The 25726-nt window shown below is 35.8% G+C and overlaps 1 protein-coding gene across 2 annotated transcripts in view; it reads left to right on the top strand.

The window, feature by feature from the left end:
• ice1 (KIAA0947-like (H. sapiens)) overlaps positions 1-25726 on the top strand; it is a 65508-nt gene that overhangs the window by 7204 nt on the left and 32578 nt on the right. For both annotated transcript variants that reach the window (XM_069914204.1, XM_069914203.1), the window contains exons 2-13: positions 1650-1708; positions 2479-2514; positions 7395-7412; positions 8976-9087; positions 9389-9465; positions 9577-9614; positions 11049-11131; positions 14942-14978; positions 15072-15128; positions 16038-16130; positions 16304-16692; positions 19421-24373. In XM_069914204.1, coding sequence (XP_069770305.1) covers positions 1650-1708; positions 2479-2514; positions 7395-7412; positions 8976-9087; positions 9389-9465; positions 9577-9614; positions 11049-11131; positions 14942-14978; positions 15072-15128; positions 16038-16130; positions 16304-16692; positions 19421-24373 — 5952 coding nt within the window. The remainder of the gene's footprint in view (positions 1-1649; positions 1709-2478; positions 2515-7394; positions 7413-8975; positions 9088-9388; positions 9466-9576; positions 9615-11048; positions 11132-14941; positions 14979-15071; positions 15129-16037; positions 16131-16303; positions 16693-19420; positions 24374-25726) is intronic.

The following is a 25726-nucleotide window of genomic DNA, read 5'->3' as shown; positions in this document are numbered from 1 at the left end:
TTAAAGAAGAAAAGAAAAGAATGGACTCAGTAGAATTTCTGGTGTATTTTTGTTGAATGACAACATTGTCTGACTGGCTTAATGCAACCTAGATTGTATACCTAAAATGGATGAGAGGGGGGGTGGGGGGGTGGCTTGGGAGGAGGGAGGGGGGGGTGGAGAAAAAGACACTGTATATGTGGGAAAAAGAAAAAGTGTATACCATGGCTAACGTGATTTATGGTGTGAAAAATAAAAAATTAAATTAAAAAAAAAAATTAAAGCATTTATGTGAGAGCAAGTAGATTATAGGGAAATAAGAAATAGAAGCAGGAGCCATCTGGCCCATGGAGCCTGCTCTGCCATTCAGTGTGATCATGGCTGATCTGATGATAGGCTCATATCCCTTAATTCCCTTACTATGTAGAAATCTATCCAAGCTTGTCTTAAGTATATTTACTGAGGTCATCTCCACTGCTTCAATGGGCAGCAAATTCCACAGATTTGCCAGCCTCTGGGAAAAGCAGTTCCTCCTCATGTCTGTCCTAAATTTACCACCTTGAATCTTGAGGCTATGGCCCCTAGTTCTGGTCGCCCCAAGTTCTGGTCTCCTCTATCAATGGAAACAACTTACCTACCTCAATCTTCTCTATGCCTTGCATAATTTTACGTTTCCATAAGATCGCCTCTCATTCTTCTAAATTCCAGCAAGTACAGTCCCAGACGTCTCAGTCTTTCCTCATATGCCAACTACTTTATCCCTGGAATCAACTTGTTCTGCACCATCTCCAAAGCAGGTAGGTACTTCATCAAGTAAGGAGACCAGAACTGCATGCAGTACTCTAGATGCAGTTGCAGCATAACTGCCCTGCTCTTAAATTCAATCCCTCTAGCAATGAAGGCCAACATTCCATTTCCCTTCTTCCAGATTATTTATGTACTGTATTTCATGAACAGTTGCAGGACCCCTTGAGGTACCCCACTCACAACCTATTGCCAAGCAGCAAAACACCCTGCCCCCCAACTCTCTGCTTTCCATTGGTTAACCAATGCTCTATCCATGTTGATGCATCATCCATAAATCCATGCATCCTTATCTTCTGTATTTCTTTTATGTGGCACCTCATCAAACGCCTTCTGAAAATCAGGTTAACAATGTCCATCTGCACCCCTCTATCTACCACGCTCAAAGAACTCCAGTAAATTTGTCAAACAGGACCTGTCTTTGCTGAATTCACGCTGCATCTGCCTGATGGATCCATTTAGCTCCAGGTGCCTTGCTATTTCTTCTTTAATGATAGCTTCAGCATTTTCCCAACTACAGATATTAAACTTAAAATAAGTAGATGAATGGAAGTGATGGGAATATTCTGAAAGCCAGCGTAAACTCATTTCATTGAATAGTTTCCTGGATCATAATATAAACTAAAATGTAACAGTATTTTTTTTAAATTAGAATTTATTTTTGATTAATCTGTAAAAGCATTGCTCATGTCATTGTGAATGGATTATAGTTTACAAAATATTAATGGTGTCAAGGATATTTTTCAGAAAATTAGACTTTAACTCGTTTGACCAATTTAATGTGATTCTTCCAAAAGCATATTCATAATGACAAAATGCCTCTGTCATTTTTTACATTTGAAATCTTGCTTTTGTTTCTCTTTCAGAATTTAAATGAATATGTAACTGCATTTATTTCACTGAAACAAAAAATAATTGATACTGAGTAAGTATGCTAACTTGCAGCTTATGGCTGTCATTTTTTTTCATTTCTTGTATACAAAGAAGTACGTACTTTTAATTAAAAGAAAACCTCAATTATTTCTACTTCAACTGGGGAAACTAAAACTAACATCTTCTATCCCCTAACTAGTAGCTGTTCGCTCAATTATATTTGTAATATAGATGTATTTTAAATCATGTTTGCTGCATCACTGAATCTGTGTGCTTTTTTTTCCTTCATAGCATTGCTTGACTACCTTTTGGTAAACTCACTTTCTTCCATTTCTATTCTCTGAATTTGAGATATTTTGATGGCCACTGGTCACCTTTATCTTCCAATCTACATAAATTAAGACTCTTCTAAAACTATGTTATCTGTACCAAAAGTCACACATTACCTCAGCAGTTTTTAAATTCTCATCCTTGTTTTTTAAAAAAAGTCTGCTCCTCACTTGTGAGCTTCTCTGGACTGACATTTGTTAATTCTGAACTGGTATGATACCAATTTAAAACAGCTTATCATTGCATGAGCATTCAACACCAATTGTCCTAAGCTCAAAAATTTCCCATGCAAGTTGTCTAACTCTGGAACTTACTTCTTATTTAAGAGTCTCCTTTGAATGCATCATTTTGTGTCAAATTTGGCAAATGGTTCTGTTAAATGCTGTTAGATATTTGCTCAACATCGCTGTCTCTCAAATTCAAATTGTTGAGGTGAACAAAAACTTATGAAAATATTTTGTCTAACATTAAATATTTATTTTCTCTTTCCAGCCATGTTCTTACGGAATATCAGAAAAAATGTGATGATATCCTTTGTTTATGCAGAAATGATGTAGTCAGTGAAGCTGTTTAGTTATACAAATGTAAAAGCTTCTTTGTTTCCTTCTGTATTTTCCAGTTACTAAAAGTAAATGCTTTATTGACTATAGTTTGATTGTTCTATACTGTTTTCAAGGTCTGTGATAGAGGGGAATGAGGGTGAGCAGAGCACAAGATGTGGAGGTGCAAGGAGGCAATATTATGGGTTAGGTTGTAATTGAATAACCAGTATCATTGGTAGAGCTTTAAGAATAGCTTTTCAAATTTTTTCTAACATAGACATGACCAAAACATATGAGTCAATGAAGCCACCTCAGAATTCCATCTATCACAAGTAGAGCTAGTATTAGGAAAGATGTGAGCTTGTTTATCTTTAAATATACAAGTTCTATGAACTATTTTAAACTGTATCAAAGAATGGCGTGCACAAAGTGAAGAAGTATTAACTAGTCTAGCAATTCTACCCCATGTTTCAGGAGATAATGTCAGTTGAAGTTCCAATTCCCATGTTTGTCAAATCTTATCCATGGGGACTGATCTCAAATTTAATATAGAAGTGTAAATAGTACAAATTAAACCCTTTTGAAAGGGGTTTAACTAGAACAAAGTGTCAAGTAAATCTGGTTGTTGTAATGTTAGATAATTAGACATTACCGTATTCAAGAAATTTCTAATCTGTAGATATCTTTAAAAAAATGTCTGTATGGTAAATTATATTTGGTAACAAGTTATATTGATTGCCCAGTAGTAAAATCTCAAATTCAGTAAGGCATTACCACCATCCTTTTTAGTTTCTGTAAGTGAAGTTTATTCATTCTGGCTCATTACCATTCCAAATATAAGGTAAAATCTTGGAATCAATATTATAAAAATAAGATTTTGGAATAAAAATTGGGACAGCTTGAAATAGGTATAAAAATTTAGGTAATATTATCATCTTAACAGTATTAATATGACCAACCAAAGACAGTCAATGGGGGAAAGAAGTTCTCTTTAATGTTCCCCTTAAACATTTCACCTTTTATCCTTCATTCCAACGTTGGTGGAAAAGATGTTTATATTTAGCCTATTTATACCCCTCATAATCTTGTTTATCTCTATCAAATCTCCCGTCAATCTCTGACACTCGAATAAAGTCCTAACATTCAACCTTCTGCTCAATTCCTGATCCTCAGGTCCTGGCAGCAAACTTGTAAATATTTCAATCTTAGAAATATCCCTCCTGGAGGTATATAATATACAATATATTAAACTTTTTCTTACAAACAACAACAAACTATCATGCTGTCCTTACACCAGCTTGTTTTTAAAATTGTCATTCCCAAGTCTGACTCCCATCTTTCCCTTGACCTCTGTAACGCTGGTTTTGCACTTCCACTCTGGAGAGCATAGAACATTTTTGTTATAAATTTGGGTGTATTCCCATCCAGATAGTTTGTTCAGTTTCACTAATTTCAGATGGGGTCAATGTGGGTCTCCATCTTTCTCTAAAGAATGATCTAAGCTGGAGAAAACAGATGGTGCACCTTTTGGCCACTTCGTATTTGTGTTTTGATTGTTCAAGTGACATGAGTTCCTTCTGTGTAGTAGTCCTTAATATAATTTTTTGCCTTTTTCTTACCACATTTTTAATATTCTATTGCCTATGTTCTTGGGCAATAATACATTTTTATTCAGTGGTGTTTCCACTGATATCCCTACTTTTTTTTCCCTATACATTCATTAATTTCTTGCCACGTTCTGATCATATGTATTAGAATGGGATTATCCATTTTTTTAAATGATTTGACACTCCGTTTATAGTTAAAATCCTTTACTTCCCCCTCCTCCATTGAGTACATCCACATTTGAGTCCAAGACAAGGGGATGTCTTCAATGAAGAAGGCTGCAAAGAAACTAGCCTGTACAGCTAGGTAATATTTTTTAAAATCTGCAAGTCTAAGTCCTCCCAGCCCATAGTCCCATGTCAGTTTTTCCAGTGTGATTCTTAGTACCTCATTATTTCATGAGAACTTCTAATATGATTGTTTACTAATTTAAAGAAGTTTTTAGATAACAGAATAGGCAGCGATTGAAAAAGATTCTGCAGTCTTGGCAACACTTTCATTTTCTATCTTCCCAAGAAGAGGAACATAATTTAGTTTGTATAAATTTTGCAAATTATTGTCCGTTGCTATTCCAAGATATTGTGTTCCATCCGTCTTGCATTTTAAATTTACTTCCTTTTTTGGTATCTTTCATATTCAAAATTTGTTAAGGTATTATCTCACTTTTATCCATTTTTATTTTGTAACCTGATATTCTTCCATATTTTTCTAGCGTTCTGTGTAATTCTTTACAAAGAATTAGCCAGGTCTGATAGGTTTAGTAGCACATTATTGGCAAATAGACTAATTTTCTGTTCTTCTTGTCCAACTTTGAAGCTCTTTATATCCAGATCCCTTATTATCTCTGCCAATGGTTCAATCGCTAAAAGCACTAGGGACAGGGGCCATCCCCGTCTACTCAATCTACTCAAGGGGAACACTGCTGACATCTGATTATTGGTTAAAATTTTAGTTTCCGGTTTATGGTACAAAGTTTTTATTCAGTTTATAAATGTTCTGCCTATACCAATTTTTTTCCAATGTTTTAAATAAAATGAGCCATTCCAAATCGTTGAATGTTTTTCTTTCTGCATCTAGGAAGACTTAATACTTGGACTTTGTTCAAATTTTGCCATGTGTAATCTTCCTAGATTATTTGAGGAATGTTTTCCTTTAACAAGTCCTGCTTGATCTGTATGTATCAATTTTGACAAATATTATCCTAACCTATTAGCTAGCACTTTTGCTAATATCTTGTAATCAGTATTTAACAGGGATATTTGTCTATATGACCAAGTTTTTAATGGGTCCCTATATATATTTTTTTTGGTAACATTGTAATAATCACAGTTGAGAATGATTCTGGGAGGGTCTGTGTTTCCACAGCTTGGTCCAGAACATCCATTGACAGGGCATTAATAATTCTTTGAATTGTCTATAAAACTCGGGTGGAAATTCATCTTCCCCCCAGTGCCTTTTCAATTTCTTCCCTTGTAAAGGTAATGTCTATTTCTCTCCTTTCTCTTTTAGTTTTGAAAGTTCAACATTTGGCAAAAATTCTTCTATTTCATTCACGTCTCCTAGTAATTCTGATTTGTATAGTCTTGTGTAGTATTCTCTAAAAATGTCATTGATTTCCTTTTGTTTATATACTAGAGTAGGTCTGTTTTTATAACATTTATCATTCTTGACGACTCCTCTGCCTTAATCTCTCAAGATAAAACTTTGTATGCCCATTCACCTAACTCAGTATTGTTTAGTTTTTAATGTAGCTTTTTCTTGTTTTATATCTTAGCTTTTTATTCTCCAGTAATCTGTATTCTTCTTGTAGTCGTGTTCTTTGATTTTTTTCTTCTAATTCTTTAATATCTTTCTCCAAACTATTTATTTCTGCCATATATTCCTTTTTAAGATTCTTTGTATAAGATATAATGTATCCCCTTAAATATGCTTTGAGCATATCCCATATCAAGAAATTATTAGTAGATGGCAGATTTGTTGCACAAAATATTTCTATTTATCTCTTTATAAATTCACAGAAGTCTGTTCTTTTAAGCACTGTAACATTAAGACACCATTTGTATACATTCTCTTGCTTTTCCATTTCAATAAGTTAATAGTGGTGAATGGTCTGATAGAAGCCTCACGAGGTATTCTGTTTTTTTTATCACTCTATTATTTAACTGGGCAGGCATTAAAAATAAGTCAATCCTTTTATGTGGGTCATGCATCCTTGAGTAAAAGGAGTAGTCTCTTTCTGTGGGATTTAATTGCCTCCATATCTAGATATGATTTAGATCCTTTATTTCAGAAATTTTGGATTTTGCTACTTTCGCCCTTGTTATTGTTCTTGCAGTTCTATCTAGTATTGGATCCACACAAGAATTAAAATCTCCTCCAACCAATATATTTTGTCTTCCCTCTGCTGTTTTTAAGAAGATATGCTTCATAAAGGCTTCATCATTATAATTTGGAGCATAAGTATTCATAAATGTCCATGCTACTCCATAGATTTTACAATGTGCCTTCTGGCTTGATCAGTCGAAGTATCTTCTATTAATACTGGAGTATTTTTATTAATTAGAATCGCTACCCCTCTTGCCTTTTAACCAAAGGAAGATGATATTATTTCTCCCATCCATCCTCTTTTTAATTTATCATGTTCCAATTTAGTAAGGTGTTTCCTTTAAAAAAGATTATATCCACTTTTAATTTCTTTAAGTATACCAGACCCTTTTTCTCTTCATCTTCCCGTTTATCCCATTAATATTAAGACTAATAAACTTTAATGTTTTATCCATACCATTTCTCACACAACTGTTGTATTACAATAATATCTTATGTTGCTGCATTCTATGAAGTGGCTCTACCTTGTACTTCAAAAGATGAGCCTAGAATTTTTTAATTATTGTCAAAAATTCCATGCAATGTTAATGGTTTGGCATCTTTTAAAATTTAATGTTTTTTTTAATACTAATAGTCTTATTCACAGTTACAGTCTAAAGAATGAATGATTTGTAGGGGAGGAGGATTAAAATAGGTTATTCATTTTGTATTGTGTGTAAACTCTTCAGTGTACGCAGTATAAAAATAAAATATTAAATTTGATGCAAAGTAAATCTACTTTATTAATCTTGTAATTCAAATCTGTTAGAAGAAAGTGTATGTGAATCCATTCTAAATAAACTTTGATGTTTACTGATTTTGCTCCTCACTTTCCTGTGCATAGAATAAGTTGTCATGTACGTAAAAGATGTGAGATTTTCTTAACAGGTCATTACAGCTCCAGAAAACTGAAAGGTAAGGCACTTTTAAAGTCAAATTTATTGTCAGAGTACATACATGACATCAGAAACAGCTCTGAGATTCTTTTTCTTGCGGGCTAGGCCAGAACTTCTACTTATCGATTACTGTAAAGAAGAATGTAAACAAACTACAATGCAGAAAAAAATTAAACATAATAAATAATGTGCAAAGTAAGAGGCTTGAAATGATTGAGTTTGTTGTTTAGAAGTCTGCTGGTGAGGGGGTATTAACAGTTCCTGAATCTGGTGGTATGTGTCTTGTGGCACCTATATTACTTTCCCGATGGCAACAGCGACAATGCCCTGGTGGTGTGGATCCTTGCTGATTGCTGCTGCTGACCGACAGCAGTGTTCCCCATGTAGATTTGCTCAATGGAGGGGAGAGTTTTGCCTGTGATGAACTGGACTGTCTACTAATTTTGTAGGGCTTTAAGCTTGGGAATATTGGTGACCCCATACCAGACTGTGGTACATTTCACTACACATCTGTCGAAGTTTGCCAAGGTTTCCAATGTCATACCAAACCTCCGCAAACTCTTGAGGAAGTAGAGGTGCTGACGTGCTTTCTTCTCTAGGAAAAATGATCACTCTCTCTGCCTCTAATCCCCAAATGACCACTGGATCGTACATCTTTAAAGTCCACAATGGTACGCCATCCTGCCAGGTTTTCAATCTTTCTTCTGTAAGCTGACTCATCATCCTTTTTTATACAAACCACTACTGTGGTGTCATCAGCAAATTTGTAAATGGTGTTGTCGAACTGAGCCATGAAATCATAGGTCTAAAGTGAATAGAGCTGGCGGCTAAATATGCAGCCCTGTACGCAGTGGTGATGAAGACTGTGAAGAAGGCGTTCTTACCAATCCACATTGTTTGGGGTCTGGAGGTGAGGAAACCCAGCATACAATTACACATTTTCATACTATTTTTCCATTATTTTGAGGTTCAGTTTGTACAATTATTTCAGAACTGAGTACTTTTAGAACTGGTTTTTCAATTCTGTTATTATTGCCATAAATATTCTTGTGAGTTCCTTTTCATTTCATCTGATTCAAACACACTCCAGGCAGGTTGTCTGAAGGGGAAAGTTTTTACAACCTCAGCTTGTATCTACTGCTGGTGAGAAGGTTGATGGAAAACGATTGAAAGATCCAAAGTGCCTAGAAAAAGTGAATGTTAAATTTGGAGGTATATTACATTAATGAGAGATGGTTCAAGTCTACTCCTGTACTTGCATAATATCCACTCAAATACAGTCGTGGACAAGATAGTAATCAAACAAGATCATGGCTGACAATTTCTTGCTTTCCCCCTCCCATTGTGAGTTAAATAAGTAGAAGGGATTACTTTTAAAAAGAAAACATAAACCAGGGAGTTTTTTTTTGTGGAAAGGTCGACAATACCCACAAGATCAACATAATCTTTACTTTCTATTTTAATTTTTAAGCAAATGGTTATGACTTAGTCCTGGTAATATTCTTAATTTGTTTTTCTTCTTATTTGAAGTTTGTCCCCATCCCATTTTATAAGACTTGTTTCACTTTCTTTTTCTCTTTAGAGATCGTCAAACACTTCGAGATCAACTGGATGAATCATTGCAAAAATTTGTTTCTCTGGAAAAATGCAAGGAAGAAATGGATGCAATGAGGGTAGAACTGGAAGAAAAGAGGGTAATATGGTTTTGGATTAAACAGTGTATTGGCATCAAATTGGGCATATGAGGTGTTATTTTTGGTTTGAATTGATTATTTAATCTGCTTAAATCTAAGACAATGAGACATTGATGTAAAATTTTACTCCAACCAAAATAATGGTAAAATCCATGTAATCCAGCTAACAAGTAAAGGACATCTCAATATAAAATCACATTTTAAAAGCATTAATAAAAAGAAACATCCACACTCTGTTCATCCCTCCCAATGTCTAAATACCTGATATATTTCCTGGCTTTTTTTTTTCATTTTATGATAGAGTTCCATCAAAATGTACCAGCAAACTCATTTGGAATTCAGTAAATTGGAGCAAGACCGGATAAAAAATGATGCTTTGTAAGTGTAAAGTTTTATCTTTATTGCTTTTATTATTTGAGCCTCCATGAATTTTTTTTATACATTTTGGTTCTCTTAGCCTGTGTTTTCACCTTTTACTTTGAATTTCAGGACAAAGAAATTGGAAATACGGATAAAAAAACTGGAAGGTAATTAGACTCTGAGAAATGTTCGACACTAATCTTTTACTACTTTGCTTGAGAAACCAGTTTGTTAATGAAACCTGTGTCACTCAGAATTGTTAGACTGACATCTGTCCATCCAATCTTCTTTAAAAACCAATAATATGTACAGTGGTTTCCAATATGTAACATTGGATTCCATTGCATTTATCAAATTAAAGCAGATCCAACAGTATGACCTATCCTTTTCATCCACCTGTGACAGAGTTTATAGAGTATATAGATATGTTTTTGGGAGATAAATTGCAAAAGGTTCATTAGAGTAGGTTACATACAAACACTTTAAAACAGATCTTATTTGAAATACTGGAGCTCTGCCCAATGCTAGACATATAGGCTCCACAGCTTTTGCAAGAACTTTGAAGAGTGCTCTAGAGACTTCACTAATGGATTGTTGTTTACAAAAGGCAGCAGATGAAAGAGAATGTCGGAGCCACTGCTGTCTGGAAGAGAGCTTGCTGTTGTAAGAGGATCATGTGGTTTTGCAAGCAGAGAGTCAAACAGGCTTTCTCAGAGAGAGAGAGAGAGAGAGAGAGACACACACACACACACAGATCATTTGTTCAGCCAGCAGAAGTAACTGGGACAGGAACAGAACAAGCTGACAAACTGTTGGACAGCCCATTTGGAAGACGGCCTGGTCAAAGGTCTTGTGGTTCATGAAAGAGGAGAGGACTGGCTATCTAATGTTTCACTTGGAATAAGAGAAACAAAAATGAACTCTGTGGTGACCTGAAAAAAAGAGGTTATCATTGGAGAACCCAGATGGGACAAGTTTCGTCAGCAAGACACTGAGATGACTGATGGAAGTACATCAGTTGTGGATGTCATCATAAAACAAATCTTTTTCTGAAAACCGACAAGAACCTTCTTGAGCAGTAACCATTTACTTTTCAAGCACCAAAGCCTGGTGAACTTTATAAATATTAAATTCTGTGCACAGTATAAGAATTGCCTGCAACCAGTGAACTTGGAGTGAGATTAGACTGTGATCCAAAAAACTTTCTATTTTCATGTTTAAGGATAATTAAAAGCAACTTTTGTTTAAGTAACCATTTGTCTTGGTGAATATCTATTGCTGCTGGGTTTTGGGGTCCCCTGGGTTCGTAACACACCCCTTTAACTTATGGCAAATGAAGATCATTGTTAATTTGAGAAATATTAATAATGCAAGCATAAAATATTTCAAGGAGGAATTCATGGTTTCAAGCTAATCAATAAGTAGGTAATTCCTTTTCCTTGATGGAAAATCATTGCATTTTCATTTAATCGAATAGACCAATCGTTTATCAACAACAGTATTCATGCATCTTTCATAATTATGAATAAAGTTTTGATTGTCTTTATTTGACTCCCTGATGAACTCATTATAACGATTTCTTGATTTTTATTCTTATAAAGAAACAACAACAAAACAAATTGGAGAAATAAAGCAGTTGAAAAAAGAGAAGAAAATGTTGGAAAGAAACTTAAAGAAAACTCAGGTAAAATGAATGTGATAGCCATACTTTGTTTATATATGCTCAAACTCAGTCAGAAGCATAATTTATAAAATTGGTCTTTGTATGTAGAATCCTATGTGGGTTAAATAAAAAGCTACTTGGGAACAATGAATTTAGTAATCTAATTAATAATGACTTGGGAATTAAGATTTGGAAAAGCAAATAATTAAAATGAAAGGCAGATAGAGAAAGATTATTTTAAGAAATCTTTTTCTTTTGGAGAATGGTTGAAAAACAGTTTTTGCATGCTGAGGTTGGATCTTAACCCTCTGCCCCACCACCCCAGCTTTCCAATAGCAGATCATTCAATGAACTCACAGAAGATTGTTTCTTTTCTTGATGTGGCTTCTTAACACAAGAATATAACAGCATGCGAAGGCTTCTCAGGTTTGTCTTGTCATTCAGTGCAATTGCATGTGATTTGTCCCAGGCCTCAATTCCTTTACTCTGCTATATTCCCTGCTCTTTCAAAAATTTATCTAAGTCTATTTAAAATAACTTAAATGATATACCCTCTACAACTCTTTGATGTTAATCCAGAAGTTCACCACCCTCTGCACAAAATATTTATCCAATATTTTAAACAATCACCCCCCCCCCCAACCCCATATCTTGTATCTGTGTCCCTTTGTTCAAGATTTTCCCATTAATAGAAACATTTCAGTTTCTATCCTTTTGCACCCCATTAGGAAACTTGTATGTTTCTAAAATATCACACCTCAGGTGCATCTTTTTTGAACTGTCTCCAATGCCACTATTTTGTTTCTTAAATAAGGGGATTAAAAAAAAGTATGCTGTACTTAAGGCATAACCCAACAAGGCATAGTCCCACCCTGTATGATTGTAACAATACTTCCCTATTTCTAAATTTACATTAATGGCCAGTGGGCCATTTGCTGCCCAAACTACTTGTTACACTTGACTGCTAACATTTTGTGATTTGTGCAATAAGATGATTTATATTCAGTCCCTCTTACCAAGGTCGAATGTTCTCATTCAACATAATTTTCCAAGTTTTTTTCATATTTACCCAACTTATCTACATTCTGCTGCATGATCATGTATCGGAAACTATCCTGTAGAAATATTACAACACCACTGATCTGGATTTGAATCCACTGCTGTAAGGAATATGTATATTCTCCCATGACCGTATGGGTTTCCTCTGGGTATTGCAGTTTCTTCCCACATTCCAAAAACATATGAGCTTCATAGTTAATTGTCACATGGATCTATTTGGGCAGTGTTGGCTTGTAGGGCAGAAGAGCCTGTTACAATGTTATAGCTCTTTTTTTTTTAAATAAAGTTGTGGATTTGCCTACATAAGTAAATGTGGTCCACAATAAATGACCATGAAGTACATTTCAAGACAGCTCATGCAGCAAGATGAGCCTCTTGGTTGAGGCCCATGATCCCCTACATAGTCCACAGTGGTACCTGGACCACTGCCTCACCTGGACTGCCCTGGATGATGAGGAAGGTTTATTAATGTTCAGAAAGATTTTTTTTTAAATAAGATCTGCCAAATGCTGAATGACCTGCAAAAGTCTGTAAGCCAATGGCCATTCCAGCTTGGAGAGGAGGGAAATCTGATGAACTTGACCAAAGAACGGCCTAAGCAAAACAACCCATGGTCAGTGGGGTCGTCAATCAAAAGAAAGGCTATAGCATTATCTAAGATGTCCCAGCCATCATGGCAACTTGGAATAAGTAGATGAAGATATCTGAGCACTTGAGGAGTTGAAGACAAAATCCATTAATTCAGCATGCTCCAAACTTAGGCAGTGGATGTTGGTTATGGATTTGACAGAAAACAAAAGGTACCAGTATGAAGCTGTGGAACGTGATTATATTTCTCTAGTGACGATTAGAGAATGATGCATGAAGATGATGAAATTCCATAGCAATACATCAAGATTTTTGCACCTTTTAAGTAAGTTTCAGAAGTACAGGTTGTACCTCTTTAATCCGGAGACATTTGGACCGGGCCATTACCGGACCACAGAAAATGTCGGGAAACAGAAACTGACCCCCAAGAGAACCCCTCATATAAACATATCAAATGTAGAACAGGAAATAATACTGTGGGATGGCACAGTTAGCATCACAGTTAGCACAACCCCTTCACAGCCCCAGTGATCGGGGCCGGAGTTTGAGTCCTGCACTGTCTGTAAGGAATTTGTAGTAATGGCAGCAGATTCAAACGTGCCTGATCATGGGAGTTGCTGGATAACAGAGTGCTAGATAAGAGAGGTACAACCTGTATTCCTTTAAAGGATTTGATTTTTTAAAAATATTTTATTTAAATTTCATACATGTATAATATCTAAATACAGAATTGTCCTTCATTCATATTTAAACAGTAATACATGCATTTTATACCCCCAACCCCTCCCACACCCTCCCCCCAAATAATAACCCCAAAACTTAAAAAGAGAGAAAATATAGAAAAAGAAAGAAAATAATACAAAATGGAAAAGTAAAAAGAAAGAAAAATACATCTGGTTACTAAAGTTACATTAAATTTAATCAAAATTTGCCTCTACAATATTGAACATATAAGCACCAAAGAGTTGATAAGGTTTTTGAGGTTTAAGGGATAATTTCATAATGAAATACCCACAGTATGTAAGTATGGACACCAGATTTTTAAGAAACTATCATATTTATTTTTTAAATTATACATTTTTTTCAAGAGGTATGTAATGACCTATTTCAGCATACCATCTATCCATTCCCAAATTTGAATCTGATTTCCAAGACACTGCTATGCATTTTCTTTCAACTGCCAGTGCAATTTTCTCAAATTCCTTTTGAAACATTAAATTTTAATTTTTGCCTAATCCCAGATATATTACTTAATAAGAAAAGCATTGGATCTTGAGGAAATTTAACCCGTTCTAAAAATGCTCTTAGTTCCGTCCAAAATGGTCTCAATTTTTGACATGACCAAGTGAAGTGTGTTTATATAAAAAAAAAAGTACCTATCTCGTGATTACACCCAAAAGATTTATCTGATAAATCTGATTTCAGCCTATTTAATTACTGTGGGGTAAGATTGATATAGAAAGTTGTATTGAACCAATGTATATCTAACATTGTATTTGTTGCACTATCATGACACAGTTCCAACCAATTTGTTTCCCCAATACTAATATTTAAATCAGTTTCCCATCTCTGTTTAGACCTATGGATTCCTTGTTTCTCATATTCACTTTTGCAATAATTAAAACATATAACCATATAACCATTTACGGAGCGGAAACAAGCCATGTTGGCCTTTTGAGTCCGCACCGGGTCACTGATTTTGTGCGCCCTCTTCAGGCAATGGTCCCGATGGGTTTGGCCCTTGAATTGCAACTTCAGTGGCTAAATTCTTCCGTTATTCCACCTTGGCAAACTCCAAGAGTCTCGTTTGCAAAGCGTTTTCTGGCCCAAATGATCATGATTTATATCTGAAATAAATTTCTTCATAGATTTATTACAAATCAAATATTCTATTTTACTCCTTTCAGACCCAATTTATTTGATAATAACTAAATATTGTAATATTTTGTATTCCATATTTATATTTCAATTGATCAAATGTCATTAAGCTTCTCCCTTCAAAGCAATCCACTATTCTCCTAATTCCTTTACTAGGCCAATTACTAAAAAGTCTTATTATTCATTGTAAAAGGACTAAGCCTATTTTGAATTGATGGCATTATCTCATAATTCCTCATTCTCAGTTCAACATTCACAAGGATTTGAATTTCTTTATTGTAATATTGTTTTTTTTTAAATCAACAGGAAAACTTTCTGGTTCAGCAGAAGAGTGATGTAAAAGGTAAAAAAAAAAAAATCAATGTATATTCTGAAATACCTTTTTACCAATTAAGTACAGAGTGGTTTTTAAAAGTGTGACTAACATGTTTTTCAGTTTTGAAAGATGCAGAGACGCAGAATTCTATGCATGAGATTTCAAGAATAGACAAAAGTAAGTAATTTAACATTCAAACAGCTTTTCTTTGGTATGCCTCAATATTTTGTATAAGGTTTAATTTTAAATTGAGTCTAATTACAGTCACCAACATGTAAGTACCAGTCATTAAGGAAAAGGTTCTCATCTTTGCTTCATGCGATTTAATAAGAATGTCCTTTCATTTGGCTGTAAAGAGCAAAAAGTACATTTACCAGTTTCATATTTGAATCTTAAAATATGTTCATGCTGATTGTAAGTACTGGCTGTTATATAAATGTTGAAATATTTCAATAATATGCAAAAATATGTAATTTACATTTCAAATTTGAAGTTTATAACCAGATAAGATTTAAAACTGACCTGAAGGAAAACAATGCATGAGAGAATGGTTATAAAGACTCAGTGTAGATCAAGTACGGAAGTTCTTGATTATGCAGAATCTTCACTAAGATTGAAGAAGAATTGAGTGTCATGCTAATTTCCTGAGATTTCTTTTTCTCTCTCTCTGCCCAAGACCATCATTCTTCAGGAGCATATTTAAAGTATACCACGGACTTTTATTGTATACCTCTTAATATTTTAATATTTAAAAGTGTTTAACTTCTAACTTGTATTTGTGTAAATATGCTCTGTGATCCCTGGAGAAACACTACCTCATCTTTACTGTACGAGCATGGTACGAACAATAAATAAAGGTGACGTCTTGACTAAAGTCAGGTGGACCACAGTGATTTTCTGATCATTTTACGAGATGAAAGACCGTGGTTTATACATGTGAACCTATGATCCACATTGGGAAAATGGCACTGGAAAATTACTCCAAATATTTGCAACAGGTTGTCTGATGATGACTACCATCTGTAAACCTCCAGTAGAAAAGCTAAGACAGCAGAGAGACGTATTAACTATTTATTGTATTGACAGATAAAGTGAAGCTGTTACTTGACGAAATATGGATGTGCATTGAAAATTCCAGTGTACAAGAGAACCCTTGGAAGGGAAGCAAGTGCAGCCCAGGTGTGCCACAACTATTTAATATTGTTTAATCCTTTTGCTTACTATAAAGAGACAAATAAGCATTCCTCTTATTCATCATTGGATTTTAAACAATTATTGTGATTGGTGGAGAGTGGAAAGTTTATTTTTTAAAATAAGTAAAAACGGTAACATTTTATTCTATACAATTATAGGCAAAAGAGCAAATTCACAGAAGAAATGCGAGATCCATAAGAGCAGTTTAATGAACCGAAGTCACAGCAGTCCACTGAAGAAAGACGTACCACAGTCCTTATCATTGCATCAGCTGGAGTGTGAACAAGAAAAAAATGATCAGTGTGAGCTGCATGAGTGTCTGATTGAAGGACTGAAAAACAATGGTGACAATGCTTTCTCTGGTGAGAGAACTGTAGAAGTGACCAGACATCAAGATCCTGTTGACAGTCCAAGTGATTCAAGTACTGATAATGGAGATGATGAAGAGCAGGATGCTTTAAGCCAACAGTTACAAGAAATACTTTACTGGACTCAACCTCTTCCACCTCAACTGTCTCCACTACCATATTTGTCTTCATCTGGAAAGGCAGGTGTAATCAAAGAGTTGATGTTATTAAAAACAATTTTATATATTTTGGCAAACAATTCCAAAAGCTATTACCTATAGGGGTTCTCCAGTATTATATTAATATACTAAATATTGCAATGCTGTTGATATTATTGATCATCGGGTCATTTGAACGGAACTTTGAGGTGCTATAGCTAACTGAAATCCAGTTTGTTATTTGTAATGGTAATAAGAAAATGTAAAAGTGTTTTGAGGCAGCATGTGGTTTCTGTGTGTTACCTTGTCCAACCACTTTGAGAACTGTACTTGGTCAGGGTGGAAGATTCCTTTCTTCAGATTTTGACAGGGATATGTCCACAAATTGGGATCCATCTTGTAATTATAGCAGTCATCTGGATTTGTGTTTGGATTGTAAATAGTGATGATAAAGTTGAATCAGAATAGTTTTATTGTGCATCTGTTTCAACAGTTTAATAAACAGAAAATAACATACAGAATAATAATGTTAGTTTTACAAAAAAAATTCATCCTCTACCATTTGGAAACTCAACATCCTGAATGATTTAATAGGGGAGTTAGAGAGAGGGAGAGAGACAGACAGTGGGAGGCAAATTAAATGAGATTGCATCAGAACAAGAGTCATCTTTCAAAATGCTCAAGCTTTTTGCCATTATACAATTAAAAACAAAATAAACCTCACAATATCTATAAATCAGTGTAGGATAAGTTAATTGACTTAATAGTCCCAGTTTTGGGGGTTGAATTTTTCAAACTTCCTCTACATGGTGGAGTCTCAATATTCAAATAAGATGTTGGGGAGTTGGTTAGAGAAAGATGAAGGCAAATACAACATCTTGTTACAGATGTAAAACATAGCTTGCACTCCAAAATGTACAACTGCTTATCTGACATGTTTTACAACTGTTTGTTATTGATCTGCAGTGATATATTCAATCATTTTGTTACATACAGTACTTAAAGAAATGAGTGTTAATGTCCAGAGCCGCACAGTTATGCTGCAAATCATATTATTCCACAAGCAGGGCATTGAAATGTATCATCCCCATGTTTCTGTTCTCTTGCACTAGATTATCTCTAAATTTGGCCATGCATTGTGTAAGTACATGGGGTATTAGTCTTATTCAGATTACCTTTTTTTTTAAAAAAGCATATGCATGCTATTGAGGGGGACAGTAATTATGTGGTTATTTTAAGTGACAGTGTCACTTTCACAAGTACAAACTCTGAATTTACTCATTCTGGGATAACTAGGGGATCTGATGGTCAGAATTTTGTAATTGTAGAGCGCATTATATTTTGAGGTAATATTTTTCATGATGGACCAGTGTCATCTTACCCTCCGCCATCAGATTTCTGATGGACAAACACTACCTCACTTTTTTCTTAGTTTGCACTAATTTATTTAAAATGTAATTTTTAGCAATATTTGCACTGTAATGCTGCCGCAAAACAACACATTTTGTGACATGTTCATGACAATAAATTCTGATTCTGATTTTGTAAAAATCACGCTGTATGCCTTTCCATGCTTAGAAGGTCTCCAAGCTTCTCAAGAGGCATTCTATTTCCTATGGGGTTTTTTTTTTCTGCATGAATGAACGGCATTTAATGTTTGGCTGATTTGATGTGTGGAGATGTTGAGAGATAAAGGAAAATTGATGCACACAGGTAACTTTTGCCAAAGAGCATTTAAAGTGGAAACTGAGACCTAAGAGGAATCAAAATGTATTTGGAAGGGAGTAGTTTTCTTGTATTGTGTTTTTAGGTGGCTACAAATACAAATTTATCATCAGTTTTTTAAATCATCTTTAAAATATGGTAACCAGAAACCATTCAATCTCTGGGATAAATGTGATTTGCCTGCCATTTCTACCCATTATCTATCCTGATTTGAAACTAGTTAACCCTCTGAGACATAGAGCTGATGCAGCATGGAAACAAGCACGTCAGCTCAATGCATTCATGCAGACCAAGCTGCCTTTCTGAGTTGGTCCCATTTACCTGTGCCTTCCCTATCTATCCAAATGCCCTTTAAATGTCATATTTATACCCACTTCTATTACTCCCGCTACTGAAATATTGTTTATGGTGAGTGAGCACCTCAAACTCAAGGCCCAGTAATCATTTGTGTGCAAATGCTCACAGTCTATTCAATCGCACATTCATCAGCCACAATGACTTCTCTGTCACTAAATCTATTCTTTCACATTCATGGCATTCTGAACCCTGGCACCTTCTTTCTGCTTTCCACAACTCTGAGATATGATGTGAATTTTAGCAACCCCTTGGTGTTAGAAAATAGGCTAGAAAATGAGTATAGCCTGATGGTTGATCTTCCTTTGAGGTTCCACTAGATGTCAATTGAGCCAATACACTGATTGAACCAAATTAAACATTTTTTTAAATAACTACAAATGCAGAAAATCTGAAATAACAAAATGCTGGAAACATTCATCAGATCAGGGAGCATCCATGGAAAAAGAAATTAAGTTAACATTCCATACCAAAATGCCTTCCCAATTTTGATGATCTCAACCTGAATTGCAAACTCAAATTTCTCTTTTTGCATTTGCTGTCTGATTTACTGAGCATTTCTCGCATTTTTTTAATCCCATGATGTAATAAATCTGGATAAATGTTAAGAGGGCAATGATGTTAAACTTTTAAATAAAAATAAATGTCAAATACATGTTCATTGTTTTTTGTTTTTTCTCCTCTTTTGCAGCAAAGTGTATTTGGAAACTTTATGGATACAAGTGATGAAGAAGGTGGTAATCCTCCAAGAAGAAGAGTCAATGAAAGTTTCTCAGAGACCGATCAACCTGACAGTTCTGTTTGCACCGAGGCAGTGACAACAGGTCAGTCACCCTTGACAGAAGCAGGGATTTCTGAAAGCACACTTGAGAAAATGAATTGCGCAAAGACAGAGACCGAAAACATGAACACGCCATGTTTGACTGGAACTGAAACAGGGGATGAAGCATCATATCCTTGTTTGATTGCTGCGAATGTTCAGTGTAGACATGAGAACAATGCTGAAGCGCAGACATTACTTAAGGAAATAGGAAGAGACTCTGACATGACCACTACCCTGCGGGAGCAGAGTGTGGCTAATCTTCTCCCACCTAATAGTTCTTATGGAGAAAATCTGATATCTCCCAAGCACAATTATCCTGAAGGTATGCAGGGGAGCGATACCTTAAAAGACACTGTAGTTTCAGCTGCAACTCATCTTAAAACAGTGGACCCTGAACTTGAAAGCTCAGAGCCAACCCACAAAAGTGAAGATAGAATAGACACAAATGTTAAGGAAGAAGACATGCAAGATCTTGTTTCACAGGAAGCCAGTTCTTCTGGACAACTAGGTACAACTTCTGAAGAAATGGAGGTTGAAGAAATTCACCATGATATTTCTACATATTACAGTCGTAATAATGAATGTGCAGTAGCTTCTGTGGATTCTGATAGAGACCATCTATCAGTTGATGTAGCAAAGGAGCAAACAGACATTAACATGGTGGAAGAAGAAATTCCGCTTTCACAGCTTAACAGTACTGTGGTAAATGGAGTTGCTCAGTACCAATGTAGTCCGATAAAGGGCATGGATGTGGAAGAAATTAATTGTAATAGCCATGCATCTGATAAACAGCAGGTTGAATGTACTCAGATTTCACTACACCCAATTAATGTGGAGCTTCCTCAATTAGAGTCACCACAGAAGGTACAAAATCCTGAAATGATGAAAACACCGCCACAAGCTGAAGATAACTGTTGTGTGGAAACTGGTGTGTCTCAAGGCAGTTTCAAGACTCTCACTTCTACAGATTTAGCGATGGAGAATAATAATTCTATCGATTCAATATCTCATAATGAAGAAAGTAAATTGCCACTGAATTCCACGCTAGCCTCCAATATTAAGGAAACTTTTATTGAATTTGGAGAAATCAAGCAAAGCAAACTTGAAAAAATGCCAGACATAGCACCACCAGGAGATTTGGAATGTTCTATAGAAAAAGATCTCTCTCAGTTCAAGTCAAAGAAGTATGTTTCGATTGAGGATAAGGGGACAGAGAAGATTAATTCTGTTAGCTTAATATCTGATCATCAAAAGGATATATCAGTAATAGCTTCTGCCCTTTTTAATACCACTGAAGACTTTGTGGTAAAGGAACAAAGTGAGCTTGATAGAGTGGAAGGAGCCACTATACTTGTTACATCTGAGAGTTCTATTATTGCTGATGGTATGGAAGGTGGATCCAAAGACTCTGCTTGTGCTGGAGATGTATCAGATTCCATTTATTCTAATAATGGACTTGTAGAATCTTCAAACCAAAAGTTTATTCAAGAGAATCAATCAGACTTAACAATAAAGGAGAAAGATGGACTAAACAGAGCAGAAGAGATGGCTTTTCTGGAGTTTGATGGTTTTGACACCTCAAAGCATGATGTTCCCATTGCTGGTATGGAAATTGATTCCAATGATTCTAGATCTGACAGTCCAAAAGATGAATGCATATCCACTTCAATGTCATTCAGTTCTCAGCTGTCTGAAGTAAAATCTGCAACAATGAGTGAAGATTTTCTATGCAAAGCAGAAAAAAGATCTCCGCTTGTTAAGCCTGATAGTTCAATGTCACAAAATGTTATTTTAGACCAAAAAAAGGACTGCAGTTCCACTGAGGAGATGGGTAAAGTTGTATCCAAAATATCTACCCCTCAATTTACATTGATTTCAATTCACTCCAGCACTGAAGTATCAGAAACAAGCTCTGTAATAAAAGAAGAGGATATTATTACAAAGGCAGAAGAAACATCTTCATTTCTTGTAACTGACTCTTCTAAGATAACGAAACTTGTTCAGGACAATTCTACAGAGTATAATTTGACTGAAAAATATGAGGATGCCCATTGCATACAGTCCAAATCTGCTGAAGTTACTGAATGTGAAAACCCAGTTGATAAATCAAAAGATTACCAGTTGATGGAAAATAACAAGAGGGAGAGAAGTGAAATGGAAGGGATACACAATAATACTGTAAAGCCATCAGGGGATTATTTGTCTTCTGATCAGACTTCCTCACATTTTGATGCCTTCTCAGATGAATTTTTAAGATCAAATATGTCACAGAATCTTGAAGAGCAACATTTTACTCCTATTGGGCAGAACAACACAGATGCTGCTTCAAATAATACCTCACTGATACCTGAGGAATATTCATACACAGAGAAAAACAAGGATGAACCTTTGGAAAAACCGCTGCTCGGTAATGGAATCCAACAACCAGTCCCAAAATCATGTTCTCCAACTCAAATTTGTCAGGTGAATGAAGCCCCTCAGACCCATGAGGTAGCAGTCTCAACGCTGATTGGGAAAATCAAGAAAGCAAAGCGTGGTCATAGAAAGAGTCAAGGACCCATTGAAGAAATGCAAAAAACTGTTCATCATAAATTAGATGAATCGGACCTGGCAACTGAAGTTGTCACACTATTAAATTTACCGAGCGAGCTAGAAGTTCAGGCTTCAAAATGCAAAAATGAAATTGCTCAGCACTGCCCCTCTGATTTTGATAATGTATCAACTTCTAATGACACTTTTGGCAATAATAAAAGTATATCACCTTCTGTGGAAGAGTCAACAATTGTCTTTTCTGACTGCATTGAAAGTAAAACTGAAGAGTTCACTTTGGATAAAGGGAATTCACAAGACCCTTGTCAAACTCCAATGCTTATTGTGCATGGCAATACAAATAAAAATGATGAAGCTTCAGAAAATAGTGGTAATGATATGTTGGTAGAATTTGAAGCTTCAGATTTGGAAAACCCTGCACAAGAAGTTTGTGACAATGAGACTTGCTCAGAATCAAGTCCCAACAATGATTTGTTTGACTGTGCACTAAAAAATAAACAGCTGGCTGGTAACAATAATAATCAAGATGATATGGAAAAATCAGAAAGTTACAATCAGAATGATAATATTTGTACAGAAGAGCATTTTGGCATCCAAATGAGCTGCAATAGAATTGGAAATACAGAGCAAATGTCCATTTGCAAGATGAGTGTGAAAAAGGTTAATAGTTTTACAAACATATTAGCAGGATCCTCCAATTACATGCCTTCGGTACAAAAAGTAGACAATTCAACACAAACAGAGTTAATATGTAATGGTTCACAAGTTGTTCTTTTCACTAGGAGTAATTGGCCAACTCAAAGGAACATTACAAGAGAAGATAAAGATGGAATACCAAAGGCAAATTGTGTTTCTTTTTTTCCTGTTGCTGCCTCAGACCATCAGGAGGCAATTATATCAGTGTCTGCACATGAGGAGGAGGAATTGCAAGAAAGTATAATTCATAATTCAGTGAAATTGAAGACATTTGGAACTTCAGTGGATGATCAATCCTTCAAGACTACAAGTGACAAGAAAGCATTTATGAGTAGACTTTTACCAAATGCTTCAGTTGATGGGGATGTACAAGATGGCAGTTCACAAAAGTCAAAAATGCAGTCTACCTACAAAAGGCGTGTAGCTTTAAGAAGAAAGAGCAAAACTTCAAATCCAAACCATATGCCTGTGCTTGTGAATACTAATGCTTCCACTCCACTATTGTGCATGCAAGAAATCCATCAAGTGATGTTAGAAATGGGACAGCCTCTGCCACCTTTGTTGCCACCACTTGTCGCCACACCTCCAAGAACCATTAGATCAACAAAAGTACAATCTCCTGTTACAACATCCAGTATGCCTTCTCTGTGTTCCCCTGTTGATGATTTGGCTTTTCCTTCAAAAGAAACCTCAAAGGAAGCTTCAGTTTCACCTCTGCTGGATCATTTGCAACAAAAGTCTCCTCCAATGCAGTCCCCATCCCCTTTAGATTTTGCAAGAAATGAAAGAATCCAGTCGTCTCCATTACAGTTTTGCACTACAACCCCAAAGCATGCTGTTCCTGTGCCTGGGAGACTACCTCAGTCTGCATCAGCGTCAACAGGTTCAACCTTACCTCAGGAGAATTCTGTAAAAATTTTGGATGCTATGTATCCCAATCTCTCTGCCCGTGCACGAACTTTAAACATTCTCCGTGGTAATGTGCAGCTCAGCATGCGTGGTCCTGCAGATGGTGAGCAACAAGCTGGGCCAGTGAACCAAATCATGGGGTTCAAAGCAATTAATTCAACTCCAACTGCATTTGTCAAAACAGGGAGCAATACCAGGTCTGAAGGATCTGCTAAAGATTTGGAACAGCAGAAAATAATTGACGATAGCACATTCAATGCCATGGATGTATCTAAACAAGACCAAAGGGCTATCAAAAGATGTGCAGAAGATGATGGAGGAAGCATAGCTAAAAAATTGAAACTTGAAAATGTTTGTCAGTATGAGGGTAATATTGCTGATGTAATCACTCCAAAAGAGTCCCCTACTGTAGATGATGTTGATCAAACCAAACCACTTTGTAGTAGGGTAATGGAGCCCAAAACAACAAATAAAACCAAACTTCTCTCCCAGCCTTGTGAGCCCGATATTGAAGATGCTGTAGCCAGTGCCTTAATGAAAATTACTGAATCCTGCTTTGATCTCCTCCCTGTTATTCGGAGCCATGTGTTTGTTGGGAATATTCCTCAGGTCCCAGTACTGCGTGATGAAGAGAAAGAAGTGATTTGTGAATTAAGTGGCAATGAGGTAAGCATGAAGGCATTCTATTACAGTACTAAAGTGGGCATTACTGTCAACATTCACCTGTTTTTTTGTCAAATTAGTTAAATCGCAGTAATTAATATGTAACGTAAATAGTAAACAGTTCTTCGTTATTCCAGATGGTAAATGTAGGTAAGGATATAAAAGTCTCTCTGCAATTATACTGTGATAAAATATTATGGCTATTTTATTTAATCTCAGCACAATTATTTAAAAAATAATCCATCTGAATATAATCAACAACTGAGACTCCTAGGAGAGAATTCTAGAAACTCTGTGAAGAAAAATCTTCTCACTTCAGACTTGAAGGTCAACCTCTTAATGTGAAATTATGACCCTGTCAAACTTAGTAAGAATCTTGGATGTTTGAATCTTCTCTCAATGCACCAGGACAAGTGATTCTTCTTACCGCTTGCAGTTGGGAGACAGTGGCATGCAATTTGAGAGGGAGGGTTAGGGAGGAAAATCAATAAGGGAAGGTAAAGAAGATGTGTACATGGAGGTGAGGGGTTTGGAGAGTTATTAGCAGTGAATGGGAGGTTTGAGCTAATGGACTTGTCCTAGTGAACCGGTACGGATTTGAAAGGCTGACATGGCCTGTTTCCACTCCGTAAATGGTTATATGGTGTAAACCAGTAATTGTGGGTCCAGTTTGCTTAGGGTGTACAATCTTTCCATTTCCAAGAATCATTCTGCTGAACCTTTTTTTAATAAATAATTAATAATATCTAAATGTTATTTTATATTTTATCCCCCTTCCCTACCCAAAAAAGTTATTTTAAAAATACAGAAAGCTTGCTTGAATTTATCATATAAATTTCAAATTTACAAATATAATCTTAAGCCTTAAATTAACTAGGGTGAATTGGAGCAGGAGTAGCGGATGCAGTAGATGAACTCTTACCAATAAAATCCACATAAGGTTTCCAAATCTTATAAAATCTTTCTGGTTGATTCCGTACATTATATGTTATATTCTCTAACACCGTGAGCAGGAAAGGGCTTTGGCAAATACTAGAGCGCCTCGGATGCCCCCCAAAGTTCCTCAACATGGTTATCCAACTGCACGAAAACCAACAAGGTCGGGACAGATACAGCAATGTGCTCTCTGAACCCTTCTCCATTAACAATGGCGTGAATCAAGGCTGCGTTCTCGCATCAACCCTCTTTTCAATCTTCTTCAGCTTGATGCTGAACCAAGCCATGAAAGACCTCAACAATGAAGACGCTGTTTACATCCGGTATCGCACGGATGGCAGTCTCTTCAATCTGAGGCGCCTGCAAGCTCACACCAAGACACAAGAGCAACTTGTTCGTGAACTACTCTTTGCAGACGAT

This window comes from Narcine bancroftii, chromosome 1, assembly GCF_036971445.1.
Source record: "Narcine bancroftii isolate sNarBan1 chromosome 1, sNarBan1.hap1, whole genome shotgun sequence".
Lineage (NCBI taxonomy): Eukaryota > Metazoa > Chordata > Chondrichthyes > Torpediniformes > Narcinidae > Narcine > Narcine bancroftii.
Note: the sequence above shows the minus strand (reverse complement) of the source record. Positions and strands in the feature narration are given on the sequence as shown.